Source organism: Tamandua tetradactyla, chromosome 6 (assembly GCF_023851605.1).
Source record: "Tamandua tetradactyla isolate mTamTet1 chromosome 6, mTamTet1.pri, whole genome shotgun sequence".
Classification (NCBI taxonomy): domain Eukaryota; kingdom Metazoa; phylum Chordata; class Mammalia; order Pilosa; family Myrmecophagidae; genus Tamandua; species Tamandua tetradactyla.
Window position 1 is genome coordinate 23,428,686 of NC_135332.1, and position 10,297 is coordinate 23,438,982.

Here is a 10,297-nt window from a genome sequence, read left to right on the forward strand (position 1 = left end):
ATCTTTCAACTAGCTGACTGGAAATTTATAATTCAGTGTCAAGATGCTGTTTGGATATGAACTCCCTTCCGGCTCCCCAGGGAACTGGAAACAGCGCTCCCTTATTAAGTGGCCTACTTGGGGTGCTTGCAGGATCTTAAATTCAGTACTAGAAGATACATTCATACCTTGGGTCAGGGGAGTATGCAGGAAGGTAGGTGGGGGGAACTCTGCTGGCAACTTTGTACTGTCAGGAATGTTTGCCTATTTATTTATTTGGTAAGTATTTACAGAGCACCTGCTATTGATATAGGCATGTTCGTTTATCCAGCACATTTTTCCTGAGTGCCTCCTGTAAGGTAAATAGAAATCAAACACGATCCTTGCCTTTATACAGTTCACAGTCATTGATAAAAGAATCACAACATATAATCGTCACTGTGCTAAGTATTTCAAAGGAAGGGTACCTATGTTATGAGAACATAACAGGGGAGCTGAAGATGGAGGGGGTCAGAGGGGAAATGGTGGAGACCGGTGCAAAGGCTGCCGTGGTTAAACCGACAAAAGATTATGGGCTAGAGTGGGAGCACTGGAGCTGGAGAAAGTAGGCTGATTTAAAGTAGGTGTTCCATAGGTCCACATCATCTCTCCCTCTTTGAGAGGACAGATGAAAGGCAAACTGAGACCAAAGTTATCTACAGGTGACTTCTCTTAGCCAGAACCCCTTACTTGAAATTTAAGCAGAAGCATGAGGATTTCCTGTGGTGTGTGTGTGTATACCACTTATTGCACCCCTGCTATGTCACATTTAAGCCTCACGAGAATCTCACAAGATAACATTATCCCCATTTCACAGGTGAGTCTCGGAAATTTTAGGCTACTTTCCGAGTTGGAACTAGGATTGGAGCCCAGGTCTGGCTCCAAAGGTGAGGCATTCAAAGACACATTCACTTCAATACATTAAGCTACGGTCTAGGGCTTCCGATCGCCTGAACTCGCTGTTCGTTTCTCTAGTAAGGTTTTTGGTTTTGCATCTACAAGGAAGGGGCCTTAAACCCGCAACCCGCACAAGGAAAGGCTAAACTCCGCAGCTGTAAAGGACCTCCTTCGGGCCGGAACTAGGAAGAGAAAGCCTTGCTCCCTGACGGAGAGAGAAGCGCGAGAACCGGAAGTGGCGTGTCCAATCCCCACCGGCCTCCTTGCCGGGGGTGAGGCCGCAGCGGACTGCCCTTCCCCAAAATGGCGTCGAAGATGGGTTCGCGACGGTGGGCGCTTCAGCTGATCATGCAGTTGGGTTCTGTGTTGCTCACACGCTGTCCCTTTTGGGGCTGCTTCAGCCAGCTCATGCTGTACGCTGAGAGGGCAGAGGCGCGCCGGTGAGCGGGCCCACCCAGTCGCAGAACTCGGTGGGGGGCAGTACGCCCGTCCGGGAACTTGGTACTGTGGGTGGGGAAGAAGATGGGACCCCCTGGACTGAGAGAAACTGGGACCTCGGACTTCTGGGGATGGGCTCTGGTCTGGAGCGAGGTGGGCATCGACCATAGTGCAGGTTCCTTGTCGCGTGGTAGGGCTTCGGGGGATGGCTTCGGGTTTGGGTTTAGTGGCGCTTGCGGGCCTTAAGGTATTTCAAAGCCCTCTTCCCCGCTCATGCTGTCCTCTTCGTTTACCCGTTCCTGCCTCGCAGAAAGCCTGACATCCCAGTGCCCTACCTGTACTTCGACATGGGGGCGGCGGTGCTGTGCGCTAGTTTCATGTCCTTCGGGGTGAAGCGGCGCTGGTTCGCGCTGGGGTCCGCGCTCCAGCTGGCCATTAGCACCTATGCCGCCTACATCGGAGGCTACGTCCATTACGGAGATTGGCTAAAGGTGAGCGCCTCGGCCTTGGAGGGAGCTTGGCAAGAGTGAGGGAGGCCAGTGTCCCGGACAGTTGGTGGGGAGTGCATGGGGTTAGCCAGGTGCACAGCCCTAAGATTGGAGGGTGCAGCCCTCACTTTATGGAGATTATTACAGAGCACTGAGACTGGAAGGACCTCAGAGATCACACACACTTCCCTTTAAAAGTCTGAAAACTGAGACCCAGAGATGGGAAGGGAACTTTCCCAAAATCACACACAAGTTAGCATAACAGATGGGACCATAACCCAGGTAATCAGGTTTCCAGAAGCTTGTTTTTTTTGGGGGGGAGGGGGGGTACATGGTTGGGGAATCGAACCTGGTCTCCCGCATGAAAGGCAGGCATTCTAACCACTGAATTACCCGTGCATCCTTCCCAGAAGCTTTTATATTGTTAATTTAGTAATCCCAATTTATAGAGTGAAAGGGACCCTGGTCCAACCATCTGATTTCATGAAATGTAATTAATATTAGTGCAGCATTTAAGCCTGAAAATGCCAGTACTTGAGCCAGGTACTACAGACTTGGAGGTAAGCCTGAACAGAGGAACTGCCCTCAGGGAATAAACTCAGTCTAGGAGGGAAGGTAGGAGGGTTAACAACTAGTTACAGGACTGTCAATCAGTGAGGTTTTTAATGGTATTGATTATTACAGAAAGAAAGGAACATCGGGATTAGTCTCTTCAGACTACCTACTTGGGGTGGGCTGGGGAACAATATGTGGTATCTGGGGCCTACCACTTACTTTCTGTAGAACTTTGGATCTTAACCCCTTCGGGCTAGTTTCCACTTCTGTAAAAAGAATTATCTATCTCTGTTGTACTTGCTCACACACTTGGAGATGGTAAGAGGGTTTGTCAGATGGAATGGGCTGTGTAGATGGGCATTTCTGCCCTTTGGGAGAAATGAGTGTGATGGTTGAATTTCCTGATGGGTCCTATCGCCCTGGCCTAGGTCCGTATGTACTCGCGCACAGTTGCCATCATTGGCGGTTTTCTCGTGCTGGCCAGCGGTGCTGGGGAGCTGTACCGCCGGAAACCCCGAAGTCGCTCCTTGCAATCCACTGGCCAGGTGTTCCTGGGCATCTACCTCATCTGCATGGTAGGTTGGGGAACCAATGGCTAGAGGAGTCTGGCTGGGAATGAAATGTGAGCCCAAGCCTAGTAGAACTTGGGAGATAGGCAGAATAAGGCCTTGCATGCAGTCCCTGATGGCCTGATCTCCAGGCCTGCTCCAGCCATCTTCTGGGCCTCAGAGCCCTCCAAATGCCTGCAGCCTGGCTGGGAGACCCTTATTCCAACATTGTTACCAAAGAAAGAAGACACTGGATTGGCTATTCAGTCCCTGCCAAGAGAGCCAAGAGAACAAGATAGTATATTCCTGTCATGGCTCTAGCCTCTAGATAACTGGATTAGGGGGCAAAGGAGAGGTTTGTGGGGTTCAGACTCCAAATGGGATTTTGCCATCAGAGCTGATGGAGCAGCCCAGGGTAGCTGGTTATGGTCCCCCCTGGTGCTAAGGGAGGTCAGCCTGGATGGGGACATGGACAGGCCCCAGGCTTCTTGGCCCTATCTTAGTTATGGCAGCATATCTTATGTGGAGAGCTCAGTATGGGCTCCTATGGAATATTCAGATATTGGAAACACACCTTTGCTCTTCAGAGTCCCCAGTGTCAGAGAGACAGGCTCTGACCTCATGGAGCTCCTTAGTTTGAGGGGGAGACAAAGGGCCTATTTTCAGAGATCCTCAACTCTGAGAATAAAATAAAAAAGCCACCTTGAAAGGGCTGACGTGCATGCACTGTCTCAGGGGTGGCTTCCCCAGACAGGCTTCTCAGTCTACTGGAGAGTCTTTTGAGAGGGTGGTGTGTCTCCAGGCATACTCGCTGCAGCACAGCAAGGAGGATCGGCTGGCATATTTGAACCACCTCCCAGGAGGGGAGCTGATGATCCAGTTGTTCTTCGTACTGTATGGCGTCCTGGCCTTGGCCTTCCTGTCAGGCTACTACGTGACCTTGGCTGCCCAGATCCTGGCAGTGCTGCTGCCCCCGGTCATACTGCTCATTGATGGCAATGTTGCCTACTGGCACAACACACGGCGCGTTGAGTTCTGGAACCAGATGAAGCTCCTTGGAGAGAGTGTGGGCATCTTCGGGGCTGCTGTCATCCTGGCCACTGATGGCTGAGTTGCAAGGCGACATGCTGAGATGGGTGTAGGGAGCCATTGAGGGCTGTTCTCCCTTCTTCCTTGCTGGCCCAGTTGCTGTTTATTTATGTTTTTTGGTCTGTTTGTTTGATACTTTGATATTTTTTTTTTGGATTTAGTAGGAGACAGGTCTCTTCCCCAAATTCCTGGGCTTGGCCCTTGGGAGGGTGGGAGCCCTGAAGCTGTTGCCTCACAGGTTTGTCCCTGTTTGCTGGAAGTTGAACCGAGGGCCAGCTGCTCTCCAGGCCTCCTGCCCCTGAGAAGAGAGTAAGGTGGGGCTGGAGTGGGAGCATTGATAAGTGGAGTTAGAGTAAGGAAGACAGAGAACTGGATGAGAACAAATGTGAAAAATTCCTTTTTGAACCTGGTGGAGTCAGCCTGGCTCTTCACTAGTTTTGGAGACTGAGAGGGAGTGTGTGGGTTGATCCATGTGTATCAGGCCCAGGAGAAACAGAGAAGCTGGGCACCAGAGAAGACACATGGGTTCTCACAGTACACTAGGGGCAAAGACAGTACCAGCTTTCTACCACCCACTTTGAGAACAGAGCAGGCCCGTTTTCTCTGGAGTGTGCAAGGGAGGGGTGAGTAATGGCCAGCTTCCCACCTCCTGCTGTCTCTTTCCAGCTGTGTGGTTGGCCTGGTGGAAGTAAAGTGCCTTCCCAAACACCAGACCACATAGCTCTCCAAAAATAAACATTTTATATAGACATTTGGCTTTGCTTCTCTGTTCTCCCCATGAGTCAGTTTGCCATTGGCTGGGATTGATCCTGACATTCTTGAAAGACTATATCTAGTTAAACCCCACTTCAGTCTTTCAATAATCTTTCCCCTCTTCTGAGAGTTCCCTCAGTCCTCTGGCTCTCTTTTTAAGAATCTCATAATCCTTCCTGCAATATCTGCTTTTGATATCTGACCTTAGTCCTTCTTGATGTAGTCTGTCTTTTTTCTCCCTATTTGGTGTCAGCTCTTAAGAAATCTTCAACTGAAGACAGTTAGAGGGGAAGAACGAACATTAGGTATCCACTGGGAGGTCAAGTAGTATTCCCATTACAGAAATGGAGGCTTGGAGAAGGTAAGCAGCTTGCCTAAAACTACAGAGCAAATTGGTGACTAGATTCCAGGTCAGGTCTGTCTAATGCCCAAGCCCTGATGTGTACTCAACATGCACAACGTGGGACTCAAAAAATGCCAGATGAAACCTCTGGGCTTTGGACTCGTGCCTGTCTGAGGTACTCTGGTCCTGCAGAGACTGAGACACAACTTCCAGTGGAGCCTAGGGGATAAGTATGGGCTTTTCAACCAAAACCATCTTGTCATAGTTTCTCTCCTAGACCTCTAGGTAAAAAATGAGCCACTGCTTTCTGGGTTTGGCTCTGAGCCCAGCCTGGAAGGGAGCCGTGGGTGGGAGTACCCACTGGTAAAGAGAGCTGGGGCTGCTGTTGTCCTGCTCTGTGGAACGGAGGGTGTTTCCTAACTTAGGGGATAGGGAGGGGGATGGGTGGAGTGTTCATCCTTATGGCCCTTCATCTCATGTAGCTCCCTAATCCCTCTAGGATCCCTTGGTTCCCCAGCCATCAAGAGTTTGCTCCCAGAGTTTCACTGCTATTTTCCTTTAAAGTGTGAGCTAACTCTCAGACAAATATTTGCGTTTTAATAAAGCCCTCCTGAAAAACTGTAAAACCCAAAGGAATTTAACTGAGTGGCGGAACATCAGGTAGGTGGGGGTGATATATTGGGCAAGGGGGCCTCAAAACACAGCACTGAGGTCACAGAAACTGGTCCACCCTTAAGATGAGCCCTCTGTAGAGAACTTGAGGTAACCTCCCAACCACCCCCCAATCTCTAGGCTGAAAATTGAAGGTCATCTGTTTGTGGCTCGTGGTCAAGTAGGGGTCTTAGGCCGGTCCTTCTTGTTCCATTGTCCCTTCGGCGTCCCCACCTGGGTAGAGTTGAGTCAAGTGCGCTTCCTCTTCTGCACTCAGCCGGCAAGCCAGTTCCTGCCTGTGGCTGCCTAGGACCTTCCCCAGCAGGCATAGCTTTTTGTCCACCCCGGCTGTCCCTGGGCTTCTAGGGTCTATATGAGGGTCAGCTGCCTGGGTCAGAAGCTGGCTTGCAGAAGGAATCTGGCAGCCCCTTGGCATGGTTGACCAGCTCATAGGAGTCCCGGATATCAGCCAGGCCGAACCAGAAGAAGATCCACTGCTTGTTGGAGAAGCTGCCATCACAGTGCTTGAAGTACCTGGGGTGGATGGTGTGGGGAGGGGAGAGGCAGGTAGCTTTTAGTTCATGACCAGTGCTCACTCACTGGTTCTGTTTTCAAAGAGCATTTATTGAGGACCTGCTATGTGCTGTTCACCCTGTTAGTACTTGCAGTCTATCTGATTTTGTCCTGAGCTTAGTATTGTTATGCTCATTTCACAGAGGAGCAGCTAAGGCTCAGAGAAGTCAGGGCTCAGGGTTACACAGCTAGGAAGATACAAGAGCATGTCCCTTGTTCTTTCCACACAGCTTTGGCTTTACCACGATGAGAAGGGGTTTGTGTATCTCCTGATGTCAGAGAGATTGGGGGATGAGGCAGTAATTGCTGAAGGAAGGAGAGAAGCAGTTCCACTGAGGTGCAGCAGGCCTGGGCTTAGGGGCTTGGCAACTGGGCCTGAAATAGAGCCCAAAGGGCCAGGACTTCCTGGGACCCTGCGAGAGGTGCTGCATACAGGCCGACACAAGCTTCAAAGAATGCACCAAAGCAGGACAGAGCAGGGTTGTTGGTGCTCTGCTGCTGGGGATTGTATGTGGGGCCCGGGGAAGGGAGGGTACTGAAAGGGGTGGGATGGGATGGGCTGCCTTCCAGGCCTATGGAGCCCAGGAGGTGGCTGGCAAAAGCTGGAGAGGAAAGGGAGGGTGGGACCTACCAAGGGTTGATGGGGTTGGTAACACGCGAGCGCCAGAAAAGCGTCTGCAGGTCCCGCCGCAGGCACTCCCACAGCATCTGCCCGGAGCCCTGGCCCTGGCGGCTGGAGCTCACCACGAACTTGTCCAGGTACGGGGTGCCCCCCAGCACAGGCTCCATGGTCAGAATGGCGGCCGCGTTGTACCTGGCGCAGTAGGGGAGAGGCAGGCTGGAACTGGGCAGCCCCTGCCCTGGCCTTCAATCCCTGCCCCCTGGGCCCGCCGTCTTACCCCTCAGAGACGTAGATGGAGTGCAGCCGCGGCCGCAGCGAGGCCAGGTAATCCTCCCGGAGCTTCTTGCCGAAGCTGGCATTGACCAGGGCCACAAGGCGGCCCTGCTCCAGGCTGTCCAGGCTCCGTACTCTCAGCATCCGCTCGGCGTTCTTGAACAGAGTTCCCGACCCTAGCGGGAGACGGAGAGGGAGGCTTACTTTAGCCCAGTCCCACCCACTCCTGGGTTTTTGTGGTCGGGAAGGGCAAGGGCCGGCAGGACAGTTCTCTTTTCTGAGGGATCTACACAATGAAATGATCTGGTTCACACGCACAGATTTGTATATGATTTTCTCTCTAGGAGATGATTTTCCCGGGCAGTTTGTCCCCAGATCTCACCCATTGGCTGTAGTCCCACCCACTTCCCCGCCCCTGGTCCCACCCATCCCTCCTAGTGCAGCCTTCCCCACTTGGTCCCGCCCACTCGCCCATCCATCCAGTTCCACCGGAGTTCCAAGTCGGGTCCAACTCCTTGCCCACCTCCCCCAAGTTCTGGTGAGGGCAGGTAGCCCGCGCTGTGGCGTCCCCTATGGCTTCAGCGTCTCCGCCCCCCTCCCCCCAGGCCGGAGCCCAGTCCCCGCCCGCCGCTCTCACCCTTGTTGCTGAAGAGCTCGGTGAGCAGCGTGCTGGCGGCCGTGATGACCGCCGAGGCGTGGTGGGGCAGGCGGCTGAGAACGTCCACGATGAGCCGTATCTGCTGCCGTTCTTTGGTGCTCACCCACTCGGCGCTGGTCACCAGGTCCAGGTCGGCGGGCAGGTTCACGTTACTCAGGACCTGCCTCCGGGGGGAAGGGGTAAGCCTCCGGCACACAGCCCGCCACGCCTGCTCCCAGCTGCGCCCCTGCTCCACAGGCTCCTCCTCACCGACCCCTTTACCGTCCCTCCTCCCGGACAAGGGAGGGCTCAAATGTGGGCAGAGGTGGAGCGCTCCTCTGACACTCCATTAAGCCTCTTGCCCCATCCGCCTTGAGGATGACTTGGGCTCGTCAGAGAGGCACACCGGGGGCGCAGGAGAGGGGCTCACCTAGGCCCTGAGTCGAGGACGAGGAGGGGGAGGCATGACAGGAGGAAGGCACACCTTGTGGCTGGTGTCTCGCAGGCCGCCTGTGGCATTGAGGAAGAGGATTTTGGTGGGCTGTAGCGCCTTGGCGAGCGCCGCGGTCACCTCCAGGGAATCGAGAAGCACGGAGCGGCGTGCGGCAGTCTCCCCGATGGGGCACAGGATGGGGATGCTACCAGACTCCAGGCACCACTGCAGTAAGTCCGTCTCCACCGAAACGATGCCGCCATAGCTGTGGACCAGATAGTGGTGCTGGAGAGGGCCCTGGCCAGGCCAGGTGGCGCAGGCGGGCCGAAGACCGCACTCTAAGGACGCCGGGGCGGGCAGGGCCAGCACTGACCTGGCATGGGGGGCTGGCTCGGCGGCGCCCAGCACCGACCCGCCACCAAAGAAAGGCACGGCTGTGGCGGCATTGTGTCGCAGGGCGTCCACCAGCACTTTGCAGCTCTGGGCAAGCTGGGCCTTGGCCTCCCAGAAGGAGAGACAGCCTGAGGGTGCCGTGGGGGTAGGCAGCCCCAGCACCACCAGCGGCTTCATGTCCATGCGCTGCAGGAAGGCCAGGGCGAACGCCAGGCTGGACACGGCCTGCCTGCACTTGAGCACCTCTTCATCCACCTGGGGAGGAGGGGTGTTCAGGGGGGCAACTCTGGCCCTGAGCCTGGATGGATACTTCCTACAAAGACATGTGCTCCTACAGCCTGGCACTGTCCCTCTGGGATCTCGCCAAGCCCCCACCCTGCCAAGAGCTGTCAGCCCCCACTTTTGGCCACTGGTGTCCACTTATTCTGCCCTTTGTCCCTTTGGGCCCTGCCACCTTCTTATCTCACAACAGTGTTCCTCCCTCCACTCCTCCCTGCTACCTTGGACTCTGGGACACCTTGGGGGAGGGGTGATGCAGGTGGCTCCTGTCCAGGTTTCGCACTAGCCTTCGGGACCCCTGACTGCTCCCTTGGAAGGGACAGTGTCCCCAGGCTCCTCACCGCTGCTGGACACTCCTCTGGGCTCTACCGTGCCCCTTTCTGGTTTCACTGAGCAGGATCTGAGGTCAGACCTGCCATGCTTGGCGACATGTGGCCACATAACCCCCATCCTTTCGATAGGACACAGCCAACTCCGAGAGCTCAGCTTACCTCAATGACCGCGAAGGGCTTGTCGGCTGAACAGTGGTATGTCTGGAATTGCGTGAGCCAGTGGCGCGCCTCCCCGGGGCTGGCCCCGCACTGGTTCAGGAAGGCCTGGATGTCCCGCTGCACCAGCGAGCGGCCGGTCCGGGTTTCGAGGGACTCGGGGAGCACAGACGGCATGGGGAACAGCGTCCGCAACTGCTCCTTGGAGGCGGGAGGCTGGGCATAGTCCTCGGTGCCCTCGGCTTCCTCCAGCGGCGGCTGGGCGGGCGCTTGGGCCGTGCTGAGCCGGCGGCCCGGGCTGGCGCTCCCCGCCGCCCGCCTCCACGCGCTGCTGCCGAGCCTCCGGACACCCCAAGTGCCTCCAGGGTCACGCAGCCTTCTGCTCACAGCGGCGGCCCGTAGGGCTCTGGCCACCCGCGCCGTTGCCATGAAATCAACCTGCTCAACCCCCCATAGGTGACTGAGGGGAGTGCCCAGCTCTAGGGGGCTCTTAACTTATCGCGGGGCTGGGCGGGGCCGGGACTGGGGACCCGGAGTCGCCTCTGCGCGCTTTAGAGGAGGTTCAGGGCAGGGGTCAGAGGGTGGGGCTGCCAGGATCCCGCCCCTGAGAAGGATGGTACCGGCTCGCGGGGGTCACGAGGCCGAGATAAAAGGTGGCGGGGCGTCTTTAATCTACTGCCAAGGCCGCTTCCAGGGAGAGCGCAGCAGACCCCTGGTGGCTGCCGTTGGGTATCACCTTGAAGAATTTTGTCTTGTACTTACATCATCCCTTACTAGTATTAAAGTTGTTCTTCAAACTTTTCAAAGTTGATTTTATCC

General features: G+C 55.2%; 2 protein-coding genes across 4 annotated transcripts; one reads left to right on the forward strand and one right to left on the reverse strand.

Annotated features, from left to right (window-relative positions):
* The first annotated feature begins 1,135 nt into the window (after positions 1-1,135).
* Positions 1,136-4,782, forward strand: TMEM101 (transmembrane protein 101). Of its 3 annotated transcripts, none has more exons than XM_077164226.1 (4): positions 1,136-1,244; positions 1,664-1,844; positions 2,825-2,971; positions 3,747-4,782. In XM_077164226.1, exons 1-4 carry the CDS (start codon positions 1,219-1,221, stop codon positions 4,053-4,055), a joined length of 663 nt encoding a protein of 220 aa, XP_077020341.1. In that variant the 5' UTR covers positions 1,136-1,218; the 3' UTR covers positions 4,056-4,782. The 3 variants fall into 3 exon arrangements, with proteins under 3 accessions (XP_077020341.1, XP_077020340.1, XP_077020342.1); XM_077164225.1 differs by having other exon boundaries at positions 1,142-1,355; XM_077164227.1 differs by lacking the exon at positions 1,136-1,244 and adding an exon at positions 1,377-1,506.
* Positions 2,469-10,064, reverse strand: NAGS (N-acetylglutamate synthase). The gene is made up of 7 exons (XM_077164224.1): positions 9,482-10,064; positions 8,692-8,966; positions 8,370-8,583; positions 7,886-8,066; positions 7,253-7,424; positions 6,985-7,167; positions 2,469-6,314 (listed from the first exon to the last, which is right to left on the reverse strand). The coding sequence occupies exons 1-7, from the start codon at positions 9,905-9,907 to the stop codon at positions 6,161-6,163; spliced, it is 1,605 nt and encodes a 534-aa protein (XP_077020339.1). The 5' UTR covers positions 9,908-10,064; the 3' UTR covers positions 2,469-6,160.
* Positions 10,065-10,297: the final 233 nt, after the last annotated feature.

What these genes read in the sequence shown, in the direction of transcription:
- TMEM101 (XM_077164225.1), top strand. Translation starts at nt 1,219, where the DNA reads ATGGCGTCGAAGATGGGTTCGCGACGGTGGGCGCTTCAGCTGATCATG. An exon ending in GAGAGGGCAGAGGCGCGCCG is followed by an intron (nt 1,356 to 1,663) that starts GTGAGCGGGCCC and finishes CCTGCCTCGCAG; the next exon opens with AAAGCCTGACATCCCAGTGC. An exon ending in ATTACGGAGATTGGCTAAAG is followed by an intron (nt 1,845 to 2,824) that starts GTGAGCGCCTCG and finishes GCCCTGGCCTAG; the next exon opens with GTCCGTATGTACTCGCGCAC.
- NAGS (XM_077164224.1), bottom strand. Translation starts at nt 9,907, where the DNA reads ATGGCAACGGCGCGGGTGGCCAGAGCCCTACGGGCCGCCGCTGTGAGC. An exon ending in TGCGAGACACCAGCCACAAG is followed by an intron (nt 8,067 to 8,369) that starts GTGTGCCTTCCT and finishes CCCCGGAGGCAG; the next exon opens with GTCCTGAGTAACGTGAACCT. An exon ending in CGAGCTCTTCAGCAACAAGG is followed by an intron (nt 7,425 to 7,885) that starts GTGAGAGCGGCG and finishes GTCTCCCGCTAG; the next exon opens with GGTCGGGAACTCTGTTCAAG.